Source organism: Chiloscyllium plagiosum, chromosome 10 (genome assembly GCF_004010195.1).
Source record: "Chiloscyllium plagiosum isolate BGI_BamShark_2017 chromosome 10, ASM401019v2, whole genome shotgun sequence".
Classification (NCBI taxonomy): Eukaryota; Metazoa; Chordata; class Chondrichthyes; order Orectolobiformes; family Hemiscylliidae; genus Chiloscyllium; species Chiloscyllium plagiosum.
The window spans coordinates 89317721-89340380 of record NC_057719.1 but is presented as its reverse complement, the minus strand read 5'-3'; the positions used below and the strand labels follow the sequence as shown (position 1 = coordinate 89340380).

Here is a 22660-nt window from a genome sequence, read left to right as displayed (position 1 = left end):
GAGTGCAGTGGAGGCCAGGATGCTAAATGTCTTTAAGGCAGAGATTGATAAATTCTTGATGTCACAAGGAATTAAGGGCTACGGGGAGAATGCGGGTAAGTGGAGTTGAAATGCCCATCAGCCATGATTGAATGGCGGAGTGGACTTGATGGGCCGAATGGCCTTACTTCCGCTCCGATGTCTTATGGTCTTTCTTAAGCTCCACTGTCCGTTTTCTGTACTGCCTGTACTCATGTGTTCCCCTTATACCTGCAAAAAGCCTGATTTCTTTTTCTTATTACATCCTGAATATATCTGGTTATCCATGGTGTGCTGGCTTGTTACTCCTTTCTGTCACCATAGCTGAAACACGTTGGGCTCCTTTACTACACTAACTATCTCCTTAACTAATAATACAATGTCCCCTCCCCTTTTTTCCTCCCTCTTTTGTCTTGTCTGTAGATTCTATACCCTGGAATGTTCAGTTGCCAATCGAGCCCCTCCTTCAACCACATCTCTGTTGCTACTATATCTCACTTCCATGCACTAGTCATCACCCTTAACTCAGCCATTTTACCATGATACTCCTGGCATTAAAGTCAAGATCATCCAGTCTTGCATTACTCCCTTGAAAATTAATTCAGCTGCACTCCCTCTGACTTGATTGTTTTACAGTATGAATTCTGAACTTCACTATTTCAAACTATTTTAATTACTTTTTGGCTTTTTGATTCAGCGTCTTAAAAATTGGGAAATAAGGGAGCGGAAGAAAGCAAGAGACTATGAGAAAGAAGCTGAACGGGAGGAAGAAAGAAGGCGAGAAATGGTAAGTGTGATGTGGAAGGGAGTAGTGAGAGTGAAAGGGATCAGGTTATTGACATCATATGACCTCACTTCTCTGCCCAAAAATGATTCTATTTCTGTCCTTGATTTGGCGCTCAGTCCCTGTGAAAGAGCCCCAAAAGGAGGAGTCAAAAAAATGTGCTGGAATTGGGCAGCAGATGACAAAGCAATTGTAATGTGTTTTAAAGGATTTAAAGGATTACAGGGCGCTGAGGGAAATATCTGGAAACGTGGATGTTAGGATTGGGAGTGCATGTACAGTAATAATGAGCAAAGGGGTAGAGTGATTGTTAGGCCTTCACATACAAAGAAATCCAGGTTTTAATACTGAATATCTTCCTGACAGATCATGCTGCAAGTTGTCCTTCCCAAAATGAAAGGGAAATCATAGAATTCCTGCCATGTGGACCCAACAAGTCCACACCGACCCATTCCTCTACTGTCTTACTGTACATTAACCCCTGACTAATGCACCTAACCTCCATATCCCTGAACACTATGGGCAATTTAGCATGGCCAATTCACGTAGTCTGCGCGTCTTTGGACTGAGAGGAAACCGGAGCATCCAGAGGAAACCCACACAGACGCCGGGAAAATGTGCATACTTCACACACAGTTGCCTGAGACCGGAATCGAACCAGGGTCCCTGGCACTGTGAGGCAGCAGTGCTAACCATTGTGCCACCGTGCTGCAGGATGCAGACACAAATTAAGTGAAGTGCAGGTCACAGAGAATCACAAATTGAGTGAAGCAAAAATCAGCAGCAAGTCTGAGAGATTGCGAGAAAGATCAGTGAATGGTTGTTATCACCCCACCCCCCCAGCATTCAATCCTTATTGTGTGGAGCATAACAATAGTGAGCAATTTTTTGGTTAGACAGTGCATGCTGACGTGCTGTTGCGGATGCATGCTAAGCCAGAAACAAGCATGCACTCGATTTGAGACATCATATGTGAAGGCTACAGTGCAATTTTATGGAGAAGTTAGTAAGCTTGCAGATGTCACCAAAATTGGAGGTATAGTAGATAGCAAAGACCATTACCTCATTACAACGGGATCTTGATCAGATGGGCCAAGGGGTTGAGGAGTGGCAGATGGAGTTTAATTTAGATAAATGTGATTGGAAAAGGCAATCTTAGGAGGACTTATACACTGAATGGTAAGGTCCTAGGGAGTGTTGCTGAACAAAGAGACCTTGGAGTGCAGGTACATAGTTCCTTGAAAGTAGAGTTGCAAGTAGATAGGATGGTGAAGAAGGCGTTTGATATGCTTTCCTTTATTGGTCAGAGTATTGAGTTACAGGAGTTGGGAGGTCATGTTGTGGCTGCACAGGGTGTTGGTTAGGCCACTTTTGGGATGTTGAGTGAAATCCTGGTCCTCCTTCCTGTTGGAAGGATGTTGTGAAACTTGAACGGGTTCAGAAAAGATTTTCAAGGATGTTGCCAGGTTTGGAGGATTTGAGCAAAAGGGAGAGGCTGAATAGGCTGGGGCTGTTTTCCCTGGAGCTTCGGAGGCTGAGGGGTGACTTCATAGAGGTTTACAGAATCATGAGGGGCATGGATAGGGTAAATAGGCAAAGTCTTTTCCCTGGTGGTGGGTGGAGAGAGTGTCCAGTACCAGAGGGCATAGATTTAGGGTGGGAAGGGAAAGATATAAAAGGGACCTAAGGGTCAGCTTTTTCACACAGAGGATGGTACTTGTATGGAATGAGGAGCCAGAGGAAGTGTTGGTGGTTGGTACTATTGCAACATTTAAAGATCATCTGGATGGGTATATGAATAGGAAGAGCTTTGAGGGATATGGGTCAAGTGCAGGCAAATGAGACCAGATTAGGTTAGGATATCTGAGCGGCATGGACGATTTGGACCGAAGGATCTGTTTCCGTGCTGTAAATCTCGATGACTTGAAGTGTGATTTTGAACGGCGATGCGTTTGTGGGTGGAGGGTGAAAGGAGGGTTTGGGACGGAATGATCGAAGGGGGGGGGGCCATTTCCTGGTGCATTATCTATAGCAATGCTGCTGCTGATCAGAGCTCACTTGCCAACCAATAAGGCACCTCTTCTCAATCAGTAAACGTTGGTATTCCCTTTTGAGATTTGCTATTCTTGTGATTTTGTTCTGCTGAGTGCAAAGTGAAAGATTTGATGTAACTTTTTTCATCCGTAACTCACGTCATGTTCTATCAAGTGACTACTAATATTAAGTGTTTGCAATCTTAGAACTGCTTATGGTGTTACACTTTCAATGCTGTTAGCTGGAGCCTTTGTGCAAAAAGAATAGACAAATTCAACTATTTGGCAACTATTTTTGAGCTGTACAAGTGTTATGACATGGATGCAGACAGCGTAATCAGCTTTTCTACCTTCATATTCGCAGCACAGAGAGCTCTTGTGGTGTATTGGGAGTATCCCTGCCTCTAAGCCAGGAGGCCCATTTTCAAGTCCCACCTGAACAGGTTGAATAAAAATATCGTGTATTTCTAATACAGTATAAATAAAACTTCAAGGACCCTCAAAATTGACCCCCAGACTAGTTGAATAATCAATCCCAGAATCTGTAATTCTAGACACCTAAGATTTAGGTTTTTTTCATTGAACTTACAGTAGCTGCTAGTACGTGGTTAGGCAGGGAGTTTTTTCAAATTTTCATTCTGTAGCATCAACAACCAAACCCCTCTTCCCTGAAGCACTGTCCAGAGCCCCAATTCAAAAAGCCAGTTCCTCCCACCCTGTCTGTTTGACCATCATCTTCCTTTCCAGGCTTTTATTGCCAGCTCCCAGATACAGACCTTGTCAATGGTCAAAGATCTGTCCGGTTAATCATACTGCTTTTCCTTGGTGTCAAAGAATCTGCAACATTTTTTTGATCAAGAATCAACCAACAATGAACTTGTGGGCCAGGCTTCTCAAACAAGCAGCAGCTTGTTTGTTTTTTTTTAAAAGAAAACACGAGCTGCTACTCACAGTCCAAAGGTTATCTTCAGCTCTCAATTCTCAGCTCCAAACTAAACTTGAGAAAAATATGAATCAAAAATAATGAACAATCAACCAAGGTTCTAACAAAAACCATTGATAAGATGATTTATAGTTTGCTTACTAAGATGATTTATAGTTTGATTCTATTTCTAAAGTGTAACTTAGAGAATTTTACATGGATTTATATAGTTTTGGAGCAAAATAAAATGTACTTCTGCAAGTACAAATTCATCCCAAAAACCTGTACGTGTACGCCCAGGGGAGACCGAGTGAATATGTGGGTATGTAATGGGGTATAAGCCTGTAAAAGGGTGGGTGTGAGTGTGTGGGATGCATGTGTGAGCTTATGAGAGAGATGTTGCGTGGGTGTGTGTGTGTATAGTGCAGCGGGGTCACCTGTCGTGCAATGAGAATCTAAGGTACCGGTTGAGGTAGCACGTTGGAACTGACGGTCAATGAAGTGAGCATCCTACCCCATTCCAATGAGGGCTTCCTTGACTACTTCCAAGTGTCCATCGCATTTCTCCTCATCTGACCAGATCCTGTGTATATGTAGCGCTTGTTTGTAGGGAATGGCTGTTTTTATATGTTTAGGGTGGAAGCTAGAGAAGTGTAGCATTGTGAGGTTATCTGTGGGTTTGCGGTAGAGTGAGGTGCTCCTTCCCCACGCCTCCCAGTTGGGGAACACATCAGTGGTCCGGAACATTTGCCCTCCGACCTCTGGGCGATCATCCTCCAAGGTGGACTCTGGGATAGGCAACAACACAGTGGCTGAGCAGAGGCTGATAGCCAAGTTCGATACCTTGGTCTCCCCTGCACGCATGCATGAGCGTATGTTTGTGAGGTGAATTTGTACTTGCAGAATTACATTTTATTTTGCTCCAAAACTTTATAAATCCATGTAAAATTCTGTAAATCACACTAAATCAGTCTGACCTAACATCGGGACACAGACTTTAACTTCACACCTTCAATCGGTTATCTGAGCTGAGATGGCACCTATTGTTAAAAGCTTCCTTGAGAATGTAGCTTTGAAAAAGTTCTGAGATTTACGTAGGAAGGAACCCAAACTAACATGATCACTCTAAAAGATGAAAGACCACCTAAGTTTGTTTCACATTACATTCCAATGGCACTGCAATCCTGTTGCTATAAATTGGGTCGTATGATTCTGCTCCACAACCACCTGATGAAGAAGCAGCTCTTCAAAATAAACCTGTTGGACTATAACCTTGTGTTGATTTTTAACTTTAGAAAGGAAGTTTTTGATTTCACTTTTGTGTTGAGCTTACTCACCCAGCAGTGATCATGATTAATGCATTCCACAAGGCGGTCCCTTTGCTTCAGCCATAACGCTGAGTTGGAGATCGTGAGATTGAAAGGCTAGGAGAGATCAATCTTCTTCTATGGCTTCTGTCTTCTACTGGCTTCAGATGCTAGTACTAGGAGAAATTGAGGACTGCAGATGCTGAAGAGGAGAGTCAAAAAGCAGCTGGTCAGGCAGTATCCAAGGAGCAGGAGAGTCAACATTTCGAGCAAAAGCTCTACCTGATCAACTCTCCTGCTTGGATGTTGCCTGACTAGTGTGCTTTTCCAGTGCCACACTTTTTGACTCCGATGCAAGTACTGCAGACGAGGGACCAGACTGTCAGAGTGCTGTTGTTCATAATACTGAAGTGCAGTGCTGGAATGGAGGAAGGAAATAACACTGTTTTTAGAGTTAGAGGTTCGATTTTACTTGTTAAACATTAAGAACCATAAAAGTCTTGCTAATAATTGACTTTCACTGCATAGGCAAAAGAAGCAAAAAGACTGAAAGAGTTTTTGGAAGATTATGATGATGACAGAGATGATCCAAAGTATTACAGGTAATTTGAGGTCTTTCTGCAATACCTGTTTACAGTTTATTGTCATATGCCTGTGTTCTATGAAATGATCTTCTTGTTTAACTTTAGAGGGAGCGCTTTGCAGAAGCGTCTGAGAGATCGAGAAAAAGAAATAGAAGCCGATGAAAGGGACCGCAAACGAGAGAAGGAGGAGCACGAGGAGATTCGGCAGCGTTTGCTGGCAGAAGGGCATCCTGACCCAGATGCAGAGCTTCAGAGGGTAGGTCATTGCATATCAGTCAGATCTCATATATTCTTGAAGTGTAATTGTCAGTAATAATTGCAAATTACTGCGGACATGTCATTTTAATTAAGGTGTAAAACAGTAAGGCTTGCATTGTTTGGAGTATTGATTTGAAAGCATACAAAGAAAGTGTATCCCATTCACCCCCTCAAGCTTGCTCCACCATTGAACGAGGTCATGGCGAATCTGATTATAACCTTGAAATCCATGTTCCTGCCTCTCCTGGATAATCTTTCGCCCTTTTGGTTAACAAGAATCTGTTTACCTCTTCCTTTTTTTTTCGCGAACTTTACTTCCACCACTTCTCAGGAAGAATTCCAAGACGTATGACCTTCTGAGACAGAGAATTCTTTTAATCTGTTTTGATTGGGTAGCCACTGATTTTAAAACAACAGCCTCGAGTTCTAGATTCTCCCAGTACATCATCACGTGTGTTCTTTCAAGGTCCCTCAGGATGTTGTATGCTTCAATCAAGTCAGCACTTAGTCAACTCAAACAGTTACAAGCGTAGCCTTTCTAATCCTTCCTATAATCCAACCTGCTGTTTCCAGGTATTCGTCTCATAAATCTTCTCTGAACTATCTTCAACTCACTTGCAGGTCCTTTAAATAAGGAGACCAATGCTCTTGTTGTGGTCTCTGTGTAGTATAACTGAAGCATAATCTCTTCACTTCTGTACTCTATTTCACTGTCAAATTGTGACATTTCATTAGTTTTGCTAATTGCTTGCTGTACGTGCATGCTAATCTTTTTGGCTTTATGCATGAGAATACGCAGGTTCCTCTAAAATTTTAACTTGCAATCTCTCATCATTTAGATACTATTCTTCCTGCCAAAATGGACAATTTTACATTTTATCATATTATACTTTTATTTGCTACCTTTACCCACTCATAACTTGTCTTTTTTCCTGAACTTTCCATTCCAGTACTTTCATAATGACATCAAATTTGGTTACCATAAGTTACGTTAAAAGTTGAGGTCCGAGCACTGATCTCTACAGCACGCCACTCCCTCCTCCCTGATAGGCAGATTTTTAAGTGGCAGAAGGGATGCAGCACGGGAAAGTGAGGGGCTATGCACTTCAGTAGAAAGAATAGAAGCGTAGACTATTTTCTTAATGGTGGAAGGCTTTAGAAATCTGAAACACAAAGGGACTTGGAAATCTGAAGTTCAGGATTTTTTTAATGTGGACATACAGGTACAGTTGGTAGTTAGGAAGGCAAATGCAATGTTAGCATTATTTCAAGAGGGCTTGAGTACGTGGGGAAGCATACTGCTGAGGCTGTATATTGGGATGTTGTCAGAGCGCATTTAGAATATTGTGAGCAATATTGTGGCCCTTTTTTTTTTAAAATGTGTTGCCTTGGAGGAGTCAGCATATGCTACCTTCCAATCTAGTGTTACCTTTCCAAAATCAAGGGAATTTGGGAGTGTTGAAACCAATGTATATCACTAGCCACATGTATTAACATCCTAGAATGAAGTTTGTCAGGATCCATTTCCTTAGCATCTCCAGCAGTTTACTCAGTGCTACATTGCTGGTGATTGTGATTTTTCTTAGTTTCTCATTTCCTGACTTTTTTTTTAAGTTGGTGGGGAAGAGGGCAATTGACTTACTGGCCAATAACTCAGTCTTGTTTCATGTTATTATCTTGTTGTGAATAGATGGAGCAGGAAGCAGAACGGCGGCGGCAGCAACCAATCAAGCAGGAGCCAGAATCAGAAGAGGAGGAGGAGGAGGAGGAGAAGCCGGAGAAAGAGGAACGACGAGAAGAGGAGGAGGAAGAGCCAGAACAGAAACCCTGCCTTAAGCCCACATTGCGTCCAATTTGTTCTGTCCCTTCTGTTTCATCAGCAAGTGGTAATGCTACACCCAATACACCAGCAGACGAGTCTCCCTGTGGCATTATCATTCCACATGAGAACTCTCCAGACCAACAGCAAGAGGAGCAGCGGCCTAAAATAGGCCTGAGTCTCAAATTAGGTTAGGCGTTATAAATTAACACTATAGAATTAATGCTGCTGGTAATGAATTACTTTTGTCATGAAATTGACATTCTCATTCAAAACATTTTAAGCAACAGTATTTTTTTTCACTTTCGGAACCCGAATTCGACTTGAGCACAAGCAAACGAGATGGCAATCTTTTGGATGGTTACTGTTGGCCATGAGCTCACTGTTAGCTAAAAAGGCCACAACAATGTTTGTTATGGTACATAAGAATGTGTGCACCGAAGATCCTGCTCAGATACAGTCCAAGTGTGGAGGAGACTTAGCATTGCATTGTGCTTATGCTGAGGAATGAGGATGTGATGGCTAACTCCAAACCTTTAGAGTAAAAACTGTTTAATTTTCAGGTATCCGAAAGCTTGATGAGCAGGAAGGTGTGCACACAAGTTACAGGTCACCAAGCAGTTGGCAGACTAATTAATGTTCAACACACAATTTGACACTCAGTCTTTGATTAATGGTAAATATTATGTCCTTCATATGATCCCGGTCAGCAATAAATTGATGTGTGAAACTGAAACTTCTTTCCAATTTTCTGCTCAGGTGGCTCCAGTAGTCCAAGTCAGACAATTTCAGTCAAAAGAAAGAAACTTCCAGTAGATAGTGTTTTCAATAAGTTTGACGACGAAGACAGTGATGAAGTTCCTCGTAAGCGGAAACTTGTCCCATTGGATTATTCAGAGGATGAGAAAGGTGCTTCTAAAGGAAATGTAAATACAGAAGAAAAACGGAAACATATAAAAAATCTGATTGAGAAAATCCCAACAGCTAAACCAGAGCTCTTTGCGTATCCTCTTGACTGGTCGATTGTGGACACGGTAAACTTCTGTTTTGTTTTTTGTGAAGGCTTGTAGCTGATATGCATTTTAGTAACCTGTCTATTTTCCAGCATACTGGGGTTGCTTGTCAGGAGAAATGTACATTGCACTGTTTTGTCATTGATGCATAAGTAGAGTCCTTGTTCATTTAATGCCTGCTCTTTCTGCCAGACCGATTAAAGGAATTCTTGGGTGGCAGGGTAGCTCAGTGATTAGCACTGCTGCCTCAGTGCCAGGGACCCAGGTTCGATTCCAGCCTTGGGTGGAAGTTTGCACAATCTCTGTGTCTGCGTGGGTTTCCTCCATGCACTCCGGTTTCCTCCCACAATCCAAAAATGTACAGCTTAGGTGCACTGGCCATGCTAAATTGCCCATAATGTTCAGGGATGTGTAGGTTAAGTGCATTAGTCAGGGGTAAATTAGAGTAACAGGACAGGGGAATAGGTCTGGGTGGGTTACTCTTTGGAGGGTTGGTGTGGACATGTTGGACAGGGCTTGTTTCCACTCTGTAGGGATTCTGTGATCTATGAAAGGAACAAACCCACTGTTATATAAATAATAAGTTAATGAATCAGGTTGAGATCTTGAACATGAACAAATGAGTCAGATATCGTATTGGAAGGTTGTTGAATTGGAAACCACGGCTCCCAAACTGATATTCTGCTCAGCCAGTTTACGGTATTACCTGGGAATGCTTAGCTTAATGAGTTTATCCATACTGACAGAAAATTCCAAAATGCAGCCTTGGCCTGTGTGAGTAGCTTATCCCTGCTGAGGTGGCAGTAGTGGGATTCCGACTAGCATTGTATCTCTTGTTTGGGTAGAAGTATATTGATTTAAGGTGTCCACCTCTGGCCATTAGTGTAGCTTTTATTACTTCCGCAACTGTCTGTTAACAATATATTTCAGAAACTAATGGAGGCGTATCAACAAAACCTGGCATGCAGGTCTTGGCTAATTTACCTGCTCAGTGAAAATGTGGATCTGCGTTCTGGAACTTTTTTTAAAGATTTGTGCACTGATTGACTGAGTTAAAATGAAGCTTCCAGGCTTGAAATTGAATGAGTATTAAATAAGCTAAACTACATTTTCAGTCAAATATCTTGTAGAATATTCAACTGGACATTTTGAGGTGGCTCTTTGAAGTCAAATTGGGCAAAAATAAAAGTTAATATTGGAGTGATGATTAAAAGTTTTTTAAGCAGGTGAGGAAGTTGAAGAGCTGAAAATGTGTTGCTGGAAAAGCGCAGCAGGTCAGGCAGCATCCAGGGAACAGGAGAATCGACGTTTCGGGCATAAGCCCTTCTTCAGGATTTCCTGAAGAAGGGCTTATGCCCGAAACGTCGATTCTCCTGTTCCCTGGATGCTGCCTGACCTGCTGCGCTTTTCCAGCAACACATTTTCAGCTCTGATCTCCAGCATCTGCAGACCTCACTTTCTCCTCCAGGAAGTTGAAGAGGCAACAATTTATCAGGAGCAGAACCTGGGACTTTGATATCATGGGGCATGACTCCTGATTGTGGTCTGTTCGTATTAGTGGTACAGAGCTCTTGGGCAGTTGAGGGGCAAGAGAAGTAAGCAGGAATGAGAGCATAAGGGCTTGAAGAGTATTAAACACACAAAAAAAAAGAACTAGATACTTTAGGCATTGGGCAAGTGGAAGCTCTGTATGTCAGTTATCACAGAAGTGATTGCTGGGATTTGCGTGCAGGCAGCAACATTTTTGCTGGCATGCAGTTTGTGAAAGATGAAAACTCAATAAGTTGAGCATTGGGATAGTCCAACCCGGAAGACATAGTGCAGGTAGTTCTTCTACAATGTACAAATTGGCTTAGGCAGTGTTTGCATAATGCAGACTTTCTGCTGAACGGGTAGAGCGGATTTTCCATAGCGCAGTCTTCTACAGTGCGATTTCTATAGTGGTTTCCCATAATGTGAGATGGCAGAGAAACAGCTGTCACACTGGAAAATGGATTTCAGCGGAGGTTGTGATAGAGGGGTGAGTGGGTGATCCTTGCAATCTGGTGTTCATTAGGACACCAAAGTCGCCGATCCTTAAATCTATTCCAACCTGAAACAGTGACTGGTGAGAAACAATGGAGAAAGAATGGAGTATATGGTAGGGCCTGAAGGACAGATGGCTTTGATTTTCCCAGTGTTTCTCTTGAGAAAACTACACCTCAATCTGTGGTGCAAGTTGGTCTGATAACACTTGTATCAGAGGGGGAAGAGAAGTGGAGCTGAAGGTATGTTATCTCATAAATTCAATGAAGAAACCAGGAGAAACTGAACTGTGGCAAACATAATCGAATCAGTAAAATAAAACAAAACTGCGAAAGTTGGGAATCTGAAACAGAAATTGCTGAAGGAGCTAATATTTCAAGTCCAGTTCTGAATAAGATTCATTGGACTCAAAACGTTAATCCTGTTTCTTTCTTCACAGGTTATGCTAGTCCTGAATTTTTCCACTTTCTTGTTTTGATTCATCAGTTTTAGGGCAACCCTTGGTGGAAAAGGGAATAGGAGGTTAAGATGAGTTAGGCGAGAGGAGTTAATGCTGAACATATCTGGGTGCTCTCCTTTTCTGGCCTGTTGCTGTGCGTTTTATGTAGTTCTGCCCAGCTGTATCTTAGAGTCGTAGAGATCTGCAACACAGGAGAAGGTTCTTTTGACAAATTGTGTCCACATCAGTCAAAAACAACTAGCTTTATTGAAAATCCTATTGTTCAGGAGGAACGTAGTGCCTGTCCTGTTGATTATTTATTCTGAAGTAAAATCAGTTTGTTAGTGGCTGTGTTTTCTTTAAACCTGCCCTGTGTTGGCTTTGTAAACCCTGCAGTTATATTAAGTAACTGCAGGAAATTAAACTGCAGCAGTTAATGCTACTGGTAACTCCTTAACACTCACTCGTTCTCAAAATAAACTCATTGCTTAATAGAGTTGTGGATTCATTTCAACACTTGATTGTATCGGGATGTATTGTTTAATGTTGATTGCAATTGTACTGATTCTGGATTGCCATTGAATAGTACTATTTGGGTTGTGTTTTTTACCACAGAACTTAATGGACCGACGCATTAGACCATGGATCAATAAAAAAATAATAGAATACATTGGTGAAGAAGAAGCAACACTAGTTGACTTTGTTTGTTCAAAGGTTGGTGATTTCAAGATTTTTAACAAATATGTTTGTGTAAATTAAAGCTAGTCCTTATTAGTTATGTACCTGATTAACCTGGCTGAAAGTTCTGAATGGGTGCCAAGAATAGTGGAGAGGTGAATGTCTAAGTAGGTTAGTTGAATGGGCCTCTAGAGGGCATTTGATATTCTCATGAAACTGTTAGCTCACATTGAAGCTCTGATTTGCAGACAAGTTTATTGATCTGGTTAGGAAATCAACTGAATGGAAGGAGCCATGCAAGCAGAGCTTTCAAGCTTATCTCTGATTTCATGTATTAGTAAGTGAAGTTATAGGAAGGCAACTTATAAATGCATGATGGATGCAATTAGTTTAGGAGGGAGAGCCTTAGATTCCTGGAAGGTTGGGACTTGAGCGTAAGTTTGCTCGCTGGAAAGTTAGCGAGCAAACGTACATCCAGAACCTCAACCTGAGCTACAAATCTTCTCAAAACTCACTAACATTGGGACTTGTTCTGGGGGAAGTGGGTCTCACAGCTTTTCAGCTTTAGTTGAACTTTGTTAGTGTTGGGGAATTATTTTAAGTAACCGGGAGAAGATGGGTGGAAATAGAGAGGACCAGAATGTAGCAATTGGAGGACAGAACCAGAGTAGCAAAGAATTGAAAGAAACTAACAGCACAGAAGAGATAATAGGTATTTACTGAGGTTAGAGTAGGAACAAATGCAATGAGATCGAAGTTGGATTTGCAATATATGTATATAAAGACAATGCTTGGTAAGTAAGACTGCAGGTACAGATTACCACTTGGGCATAGGATGTTTGCAGTGATGATGCAGACCTGTCTCAATACAGGCAGGGGCCTGTGATTAAATATATGGAAGGTGTTTAGGAAAGATAGAGTGGAGGAGGCACAGTATTATAGATAACGTTACAGCTCTAGAGAGAGAGATGCCCTTGAGGGGCTGCAGACAGAAGATATTGAATTAGAATTAAGAAATATACCAGGATAGTGTATCCTGCAGATCTCCACTAGTGGGAGGATGCAGAGGTGCAGATTACAAGGAAATTGTGGAGCAGTACAAAAATTATGGAATTGTTATAATGAGGAATTTCACAGAAAAATGACTGATCTATATTATCCTCTCCCAAAGAGGAGGATACATTTGCTTCTACAGAATGAGGCAGATCAATGTGTCAGTGGGCAAACACTTAGGCAAAAGTGATCATTGTATCAGTGTTTGTTAGCTTTATAAGTATGAAATACTTAATTGCGGAGGGCTGAGTTCAATAGAGTCTGTCCCAGGATTTGGATTCAAAGTTTGGTCAGCAAATCTGAAACTGAACAATCTGATTTCTTCAATGAGAAAAGAGTTTACTAACAGTAAGCTGTAGTCTCAGAAAGATTTTATTGGGGGGAATGGCGTGGCAAACAAAGCTCTCTGGATGGTAAGAGAGAACATTAAAGCAACCAAATGGTATGAATCTCAGATATCAGCTTGATATTAGAATTAAGAACTAGACTGAGTATGGAAATTGGAGAGCAAGTAAGTTTTTTTTAAAAAAAAAAACCAGTAGAAGCAAAGAATTTGTATAGGAAGAGTCTGATAGCTACAGTGAAAAGGAATTCTGAAACCTCATCAGCATGCATGTTTTGCCTGATTTTATGAATTCTGCATCCAGGCTGCAGTGAAAACTGTTGGCAGTATGAGTCTTTGGAATATTAACTAAACAGTGAATGTGTGTTCCAGAAATATATTGTTAAAAATTTGAATTGAATTTAGCTTGATCTCTTATGACTGAACTGATGTATTTTCACAGGTCATGGCACACAGTTCACCACAGAGCATTTTAGATGATGTAGCCATGGTAAGCTATTTTTCTCTTTTTCTCTGCGAATCTATATTCCAGTCATTTGTACTACTCCTTCGACAAATATCCCCAGAAGCAAAATTCCAACTTACCATCGTTTTAATGGTCTCTGATTTGAATTTTCTGAAACCAGGTACCAGCTGATATTCTATCCAAAGTTACTGTCTACCCTGTTTTTTAAAAACTTAATTTGGTCAAGTATTCCACCCTAATCTCTCAGTCGCATTCCAATCCTGTTTTTCCTGTCAAACCCTTGAATGGGTTGCTTCCCAAATCCATATGCGCCTTTCATGGAAACATGTGGCGATCAAGTTGCCCATTGTGGCTTTGTCATTGAACGAAGCAACCCAGTGACATTCTATTTGCCCTGCAGGATTGGGCCATTTTTAAACGAGCAATGCAAGTTATTGCCACTTCTCCCATTTAAGGCATTGTTTCAGATCACGACCAGATGGTGATTGTTCTTGTCTCCATCTGTCTGCACCTGTTGAAATGATTTATCACGCCATCAACTCTAGGCTTGTTCAATATTGTGGTAACAAGAAGGCTTGCACAGTGAGTGGTGACGCTGGTGGCAAAGACACTCGTGGATTGTTTTCAGGGCAGAATGAGAAAAGGAAGTCTTGAGTCAGGAGGAGGATGAGAAGAGTGTGTGTGTGTGTGTGTGTGTGTGTGTGTGCGCGCAATTGCAAGCAGGGACACTGGTGCGAGTTTGGGAGCGAGCAAGGTTGCTGGTGCGTGAGAGAAATAAACACCAATCAACTATCTCTAGCCACCTGCTTCAGAATTCTGTGAGCCCTTCAATCTAATTGGCTTCACAAGCACTTTTTTCCTCGCCTTCACAAGTTCCTTAGGTGAAAGTCAGGACTGTAGATGCTGGAGATTACAGTCAAGAGAATGGTGCTGTCAAAGCACAGCAAGTCAGGCAGCGTCCGAGGAGCAGGAGAATCAACGTTTCGGGCATAGCCCTTCATCGGGAATGGCACATTTGCCCGAAACGTCGATTCTCCTGTTCCTTGGATGCTGCCTGACCTGCTATGCTTTTCCAGCACCACGCTGTCCACTTTACAAATTCCTTGGTTAGCTCATATTTCTTGGCAATTTTCTGTATCATCTTCGATTGAATGTATTTGCTTAGTTTATCTGCTGTTTCCCTGTTCTGCACTGTGTCTGGCAGTAACAGGTTCACATTTGCCCTTATTAACATGTGAAAAAACTTTTACAAGCAACCTTTGATTCTCACTAGCTAGCATTCTTATTATCACTTTCTAGCAGTTTCTTTGTCATCCTTTTCTGGGTCCTTAGTTGCTCAGGCTCAGTTTTCTCTCATCCTTCTAGGCAATGCAGTCCAGCCCTTGTTTTTTAGTCATAGTTGACTCACCTTTCCCTTGGCTTTTTGTGCCCTCAAGGAGTGTATAATTGTTATAGTTTTATAAATATTTGTCATTGCCTGTCTATTGTCAAACCTTTATGTATTTTCTCAAACCACCATAGTCAACTGGTTCCTAATTTGCATAGTGTCCTTTGCTCAGATTTAAGATGCTAGTTTCAGAATGAAGTATGTCGTAGTCAAATTTCATGTAAAATTCATAGAAACATAGAAAATATATGCAGGAGTAGGCCATTCGGCCCTTCAAGCCTGCACCATCATGGCTGATCATGCAATCTCAGTATCCTACTCTCATTTTCTCTCTGAACCTCTTGACCTCTTTAAGGGTGACATCCAGCTCCCTCTTAAATATATCTAACAAACTGGCCCTGACAGCTTTCTGTGGTAGAGGGTGCCACAGGTTTACAACGGAGTAAAGAAATTCTTCCTCCTCTGAGTCCTGAATGATTTACCCCCTATTCTTCGACTCTAACTCCTAGTTCTGGACTTACCCAACATCGGAAGCATTCTTTTTACATCTAGCCTGTCCATCAGAATTTTCTATGTTTCCAAGAGATTCCTCCCTCATTGGTCTAAATTCCAGTGGGTACAAGCCCAGTCGAATCCAGTCTTTCTTCATACATCAGTCCCGCCATCCTAAGAATCAATCTGGTGAAACTTCACTGGACTGCCTCAATAGCAAGAATGTCTTTCCTCCGACTAGGAGACCAAAACTGCACACAGTACTCTAGGTATTGTAGTCTCCATTTTCAAAGGCTTCCTTTGCAGCAAGGTTTTAGCCCTTTCTCTTTGTTTAGTACTAAATCTAAAATAACCTCATCCCTAGTTGTTTCTTCAACATAGCTTGAGAAATGCATATTGTACTCCACAGTATTAGTGCTGATTAGGTTTCCCCGTTTTGCTACTTTTTGGGAATATACAAAAGCTCCATTAATGCCTGCAGTCTGTTGCTGCAGCTTAGCTCCAGCTATGTCTTGATCCTTCAGTGTAAGATCTCATGTTATTAATGTACTGATCTTGACCCTTATTCAGAGTGCAACCTCACCTTTGGCTTTTTTCCTTTCTTTCTGAAATGATATTTGATGCTAGCATTTTGATCGCTGGTAGAGTTATTCTGCATTGCTAGGTTGTTTTCTATTCCATGTTTATTATTTTTCTCAGTTGCACCCTGGTTTCTGATCATTGAGTAAGAAGGCGATTCAGCCATTTGACTTGGCTGAACTTTGGCAGAGACAGAGGGCACATGCCACCCCGTGCAGTTATGAATTATTGGACTAAGGGGTTCAAACCCCTGTCCCACCACCTGTGATGATCACTCAAGATTCCTACATTTTTGCTTAGGCCTATTAGAACTTGGGCACGCTAAGAATTTTATTCCCAAACTTCTATTTGCATGTCAAACGTTTTCTCCATTAGTAATAAATGCAGTATGGAAATAAGAAAATTTGTTACCAGGCATGATTGGAATGTAAGGTCATGGAGTTATTAGATTAGATTCCCTACGGTGTGGAAACAGGCCCTTTGACCCAATAAGTCCACACCGACCCTCCGAAGAGTAACCCATGCAGATCCATTTCCCTCTGACTAATGCAGATAACACTATGGGCAATTTAGCATTGCAATTCACTTGGCCTGCACATGTTTGGACTGTGGGAGGAAACCCGAGCACCCAGAGGAAACCCACGTAGACATGGGGCCAAACTCTGCACAGACAGTCGCCCGAGGCAGGAATCGAACGTGGGTCCCTGGTGCTGTGAGGCAACAATGTTAACCACTGAGCCAGCGTGCCGCCCCCGAGAGTCAGAGTTATTCAGACACTGAAAGAGGCCATTTGGTTCATTGTGTCCATAACAGTTCTCCACAAGGCACTCTAGTCAGTCTCGCTCCATCCTGACCCCCACACCTACACGCAAGGTTATTTCCTTCAAGTGACTATCCCGTATCCTTTCAAAGTCTGTCTTTTGCATTCTCCATCTTCATTGACTAGGTCAAGTCTTGCCCAAAATCTGAAAAGTATATCCTTAATTCTAGTACAGCTAGCTGCTAGTTAATTTTTTTCTTGTCTACCTTACTGAAGCTGGTATTATGCTCTTTGGTTCTATTAAATCTTTGTGTCAAGTGAAACAGCTGCACCCTTTCCAAGCTAACCTGACCGAATGCACACCTGGAATGATTCTGGTATATCTCCTCTGTACCCTCTTTAGGACCTTCACATCTTGTCTGAACTGTAGCAAGCAAAGTTTAAATGGAATACTTTAGTTGTGGCCTAACCACAGCTTAACATCACTGTTTTTGCACTCTATGGCTCTATTTAAGCCCAAGATCCCAAATACTTGAGTGATTGCTTTCTGAATATATCCTGCCACTTTGAAAGAGTGCATCATCTCACCCTTCTCTGTTGAGAACTGTCACTTGTCTGTCCATTCTGCTAACCTATATACATTTGATTGCATCAAATTTACTTTATCTTCAGTGTCAGACACTACTTATAAGTTTGGTATTATGAGGAAATGTTGAAATTTTCTTTTGTATTCCAAGGTCCAAGTTGCAAAAAAAAAAAATCATTGATGGAGTGGTAACGCTAGGGGAACGCAACTGACTCCAATCCACCAGTTGGTAATACAACCAACCACCACAACTTGCCACCTACTTTCTTAAATCATTTTCTTTATCCGATTGTGACATACCCTCCAATTTCAAATGCCTTCATTTTATAAATCAGTCTTTTATGTGTTCCATTGCATTCCCTTATTCAGTCTACTCTGATACTTGACTTGGAGGTGCCAGTGTTGGACTGGCATGTACAGAGTTAAAAATCACAGAACACCAGGTTATAGCCCAACAGGTTTATTTGGAAGCACTAGCTTTCTGAGCGCTGCTCCTTCCTAATAAACCTGTTGGACTATAACATGGTGTTGTGTGATTTTTTAACCTGATACTTGACAAACGTAACTACATTTTTCAATTAAATCTGTGGTAGTTCTTTATTAATCAAACCGCTCCAAAAAGCTATTCATGTTTATTTTTCTTTCCCTTGGTATGGATTCCAAGACTTTGCTTGCAATAATGTTAGGCTAATGGGCCTGTAGTTACAAGGACAGTCGTTGAACCCTTTCTTGAATAAGCATGTTACTTTAGCAAATGCAGTCGTTTGAAGTTTCCCTTACAATCTAGAACCTACAGCACAGTATAGCCCTTGATGTTGTGCCGGCCTTTTATCCTACTCTAAGATCAATCTAACCTAATATCCTTCATTGTACTAACTTCCATGTGCCTATCCAAGAGTTGCTTAAATGTCCCTAATGTATCTGGCTCTATTACCACTGCTGACGGTGCATTTCACGCACCCACCACTGAAATCTACCCTAAATCCTCCTCCAATTACCTTAAAATTGCACCCCCTCATGGTCGCCATTTCTGCCATGAGAAGAAGTCTGTCCACTCTATCTGTGCCTCTCAACATCTTGTACACCCCTCATCCTCATTTTCTCCAGTGAGAAAAGCCCTAGCTCCCTCAACCTTTCTTCATAAGATATGCCCTCCAGTTCAAGCAACATTCTGGTAAATCTCCTCTGCACCCTCTCAAAAACTTCCACATCTTTCCTAAAACGAGACGATCAGAACTGAACACAGTATTCCAAGTTTGGTCTACCTAGGGTTTTATAGAGCTGCAGCTTAACCTCAATCATAAGGCTCTGAACTCAATCCCTGGCTAATGAAACGTATAACAACATGTCATATGCAGAGGGAAACTTTAAAACAAATTCCCCCTCTTTTCCTATATCCTATCCACTTCAATTAGCAACTTGAGTTGCAACTCATCCAAACATGGTTTGAGAAACAATTCTGATGTGTTGATATTCGAGTATCGCAAGAATGGTCTTTTCAGTGGCCGTGAACCCCTTGTTAACTTCAGCCAGGATTCTTGCTATGATCTGGCCTTGTGTAAATCTGGACTAGATACAGCTGTAATTTGAAATATCTCTGAACGTAGAGGGAAGATTGAGAGGTGATGTAATTGAGGCAAAGAAGACAATCAGAGGTTAGATAGGGTGGACAGTGAAAGCCTTTTTCTTCGGAAGGTGATGGTTAGCACGAGTGGACATAGCTTTAAATTGAGGGGTGATAGATATAGGACAGATATCAGAGGTAGTTTCTTTACTCTGAGTAGTAGGAGCGTGGAGCACCCTGCCTGCAACTGTAGTAGACATGCCAACTTTAAGGACATTTAAATGATCATTGCATAAACATATGCATGAAAATGGAATAATGTAGGATAACTAGGCTTCAGATTGGTTCCACAGGTCAGCACAACATCGAGAGCACACATCCTCTCCTGTGATGCTATGTTCTATGTCATGATACTCAATATCTAAATCTTTCAATGAGCTAATTACAAGAAAGTGCCAGAGAGTTGGGATTGGTCATGGAACACAGGATGAGTCAGCATCTGCTCAGAGAGCAAACTTGATGTTCAGTGTCAGTCTACTTTTACATTATCTTGTGCTAAATATTATTTCTTCCTACAGGTACTGGATGAAGAAGCAGAAGTCTTCATAGTGAAGATGTGGAGGTTATTAATATATGAAACGGAGGCTAAAAAGATAGGACTTGTTAAATAGATTGTAATTCTTATGCATAGGAATATGTCTTTTGGAAACATTTCTTCCATTCTTCAAAATTGTAACTTTCATCTGTTTTCAGAGGCACTTGTGAAGCTTGTATTTTTTACTTTAGAGATAATGTGAAGTCCTGTCTCTTTCCTTTGGTTTGTCATATCCCTAAATCATCCCTCTTTGTTTCACTGAGATAAATGACTGGTTATTTTTTATAAATTGAATGCTTCTGCGTATTTTCATCACCAACACACTGATTTCTGTTCTCTCGGTGTTACATTTATGGAAGGTTGTGCTGTATTGATGCAAGAAATTTGCACTTGATATCCAGGTTGTTCCTGTGATATTGGAGGAGCAGGTTAGAATTAAGATGTTTATACATTTATTGTTTGGAAACTAGTAATTCATGAGAGAAAAATACTTTGAAAGATGCAGAAATGGTTTTCTCGTCAACACTCTTGAAAATATTTTAAATGTTGCATTTAAAATGTTTGCATTTTCCAACAGGCGACAGAATAGGGTTTAAATGGCTTTGAAATAAATAAACAGGTTTGCCAATGTCTTAGTTGACTTTTTAAAGAGATCTGTATCCCCTTTAGTTGCCAACATAGGTTTAATTTAAAATGTGTTTTGAAATCAAACCTTCATAAAGTTTTACATTTACCTTTTTTATGTAGCCAAAATCGTCTGTGATGAGAATACAAGGAGCAAGCTATTGTTTTGTCAGCCTCGTACAATTACTTTGGGGTGAAGTTTTAATAAACTAAATGACCTTTGTTTGTAAAGGGTGTAATGTGTTTTGAGCTATAATATGATGGCTTCATGGTTAGCTTAGAAATACAATCTATTTGGTCCATTAAAAGGAATGCTACCTCTTTAATGGTCTTTTTTTATCTTTAGTTTTATCCCAAGGCAGTTTATTTTGCTGTGGAATGGTTTGGAGGCTTTTATTTTAGAAAGTCTTCAAAACAAGATGTTGAGCAGCCTTCTTGGGCAGTGTGGAGGACTCCAAAATCTGTCTGCTGCAATTATTTATCACAAAATCAGAAGTATTCTATGGAGTCCTGACATGCTGTGATGAAATTTGGTTTTCCCTCCAGTACTTTTTTTTTTAAAAATAAGTTTGAAATTCTTGACTTGACAATGTTGCAGACACTAAGTCACAGAAAAGAGAACAGTTCAGATTGCAAGAAATAGAACTACTATTTGCATATGTAGATGAATACTAAACTTTTTAATAGAGAGAGTGAAGTTAATTTTTCTAATCCCAGTTGAGCATTACAAACAGGAATTAGTACTGTAAAGAATGTTAACAATAGAATTTTGCTTTTAAAATCTATATTTCTTCCGGGCTATTAGCTGTTTTTCGTTATTTCAAGGGATGTAAATGTCAATGGCCCGCATTTTCTGCCCATTCCTAATTGCATTGAAGGATGAACTGCGTTGTTGAACTACAGTGCTGTGTCAGGAGCAGAGTTAACACATTTGGAAATTGTCAGGTGCAGGTTAAGGAAGTGCAAGGGAAGGACAGCTTTGGTTGACTTTTGAGGGATTTATTGTTAATTGCTTTCCCAACATGCCACAGAATTGAAATATTAATAACAGATTGTTTAAGTCAGCTTTTATCTTTGTTCAACTGGCTTGGCAATCTGCATTTTCACTCTTTACAAAGGTTACATAAAAATAATGTTTCTTTTTCTCAAAGTAGCATTTTTGGGATTATTTTTATCAATGTTTGTAGAAATTTCTCAGTGACTTTTACAGTATTCTACCTACTAATATTATGCAGAGAGAAATTTCCTGGGTTACATTCATGTGAAATCCATGTAATATGGATATATGTAAACAAAGCAGTGTGTTTCAGGGTGAAAATAATGAGTCCTGACTCTTGGAAGACTGAGAGGGAAGCAGGTCGAAGTGCAACAGAAATACTGCACTGTACTGTTACTGTTGGTGATGATGCCCAGTGTTTACTATCTGTTGCCAGAATTATGGTACCAAGCCAGAAAACGACAACAAACAATTTCACTTCACAAATCTCCAAGCTTCATACTGTATTAAAAATGATCCTTTCTGAGACTCCAGTTGGTACCATTAAATCACTCCAGGTTATTATTTATGCCATTACTCCTGCTTTTAGCAATGAAAGCTGAATAAGTAATCTCAAATTGAGTCAGTCCTATTCTCATGCCTTTCAGGATCAGAATAAAAAACTGTTTTGTGATTTTCTTTTTCCTGAATAGGAAGCTCCTATATTAGGAGGAATTATCCTGAATTAAGTCCTTTTATTCTTAGGACCAATGTCCTGAATAGGTTTCACAGAAATTTTAATGAGCGATAAAAGCACAGTCAATAGAGTTTCATATATTTGAATGCAGCTAAGTTTAGTTAACCACAAATTCAAAGAGGAAGTTAAATTTTAAAGATTTTTAAAAAATAACTATTTCAGTGGCTGCATCTGATTTCACCTTACAATACTAGGTTTGTTACGTACCAATTCATTTATGGGATGTAGGCATCCCTATTTGCCCAGCGGAGAGTTAAGAGTCAACCACATTGCTATGGGCCTCAAGTCACCTGCAGGTCAGACGAGTAAAGATTTTTTTTTGTTTCTGATAACCAACATCCTAGTCAGCGCTAGGCTATTCAAAGTTTGTGAGAAGATTTGTAGCTCGGGTGCTCGTTGTTGTGGTTCTGTTCGCTGAGCTGGGAATTTGTGTTGCAGACGTTTTGTCTCTTGTCTAGGTGACATCCTCAGTGCTTGGGAGCCTCCTGTGAAGCGCTTCTGTGATGTTTCCTCTGGCTATAACCACCGTAAATGCCAGAGGAAACATCACAGAAGCGCTTCACAGGAGGCTCCCAAGCACTGAGGATGTCACCTAGAC

The 22660-nt window shown here is 40.8% G+C and overlaps 1 protein-coding gene across 3 annotated transcripts in view; it reads left to right on the top strand.

Moving 5' to 3' along the window:
• rbm25b (RNA binding motif protein 25b) overlaps positions 1-19994 on the top strand; it is a 98521-nt gene extending 78527 nt beyond the window's left edge. For 2 of the 3 annotated variants that reach the window (XM_043698354.1, XM_043698355.1), the window contains exons 12-19: positions 716-805; positions 5593-5666; positions 5754-5904; positions 7597-7915; positions 8485-8759; positions 11818-11916; positions 13719-13766; positions 19689-19994. In XM_043698354.1, the coding sequence (XP_043554289.1) occupies positions 716-805; positions 5593-5666; positions 5754-5904; positions 7597-7915; positions 8485-8759; positions 11818-11916; positions 13719-13766; positions 19689-19781 (1149 nt within the window). In that variant the 3' untranslated portion in view covers positions 19782-19994. Of the gene's footprint in view, positions 1-715; positions 806-5592; positions 5667-5753; positions 5905-7596; positions 7916-8288; positions 8402-8484; positions 8760-11817; positions 11917-13718; positions 13767-19688 lie in introns of those variants that run through there. The other variant, XM_043698356.1, reaches the window with a different exon arrangement.
• Positions 19995-22660: the final 2666 nt, after the last annotated feature.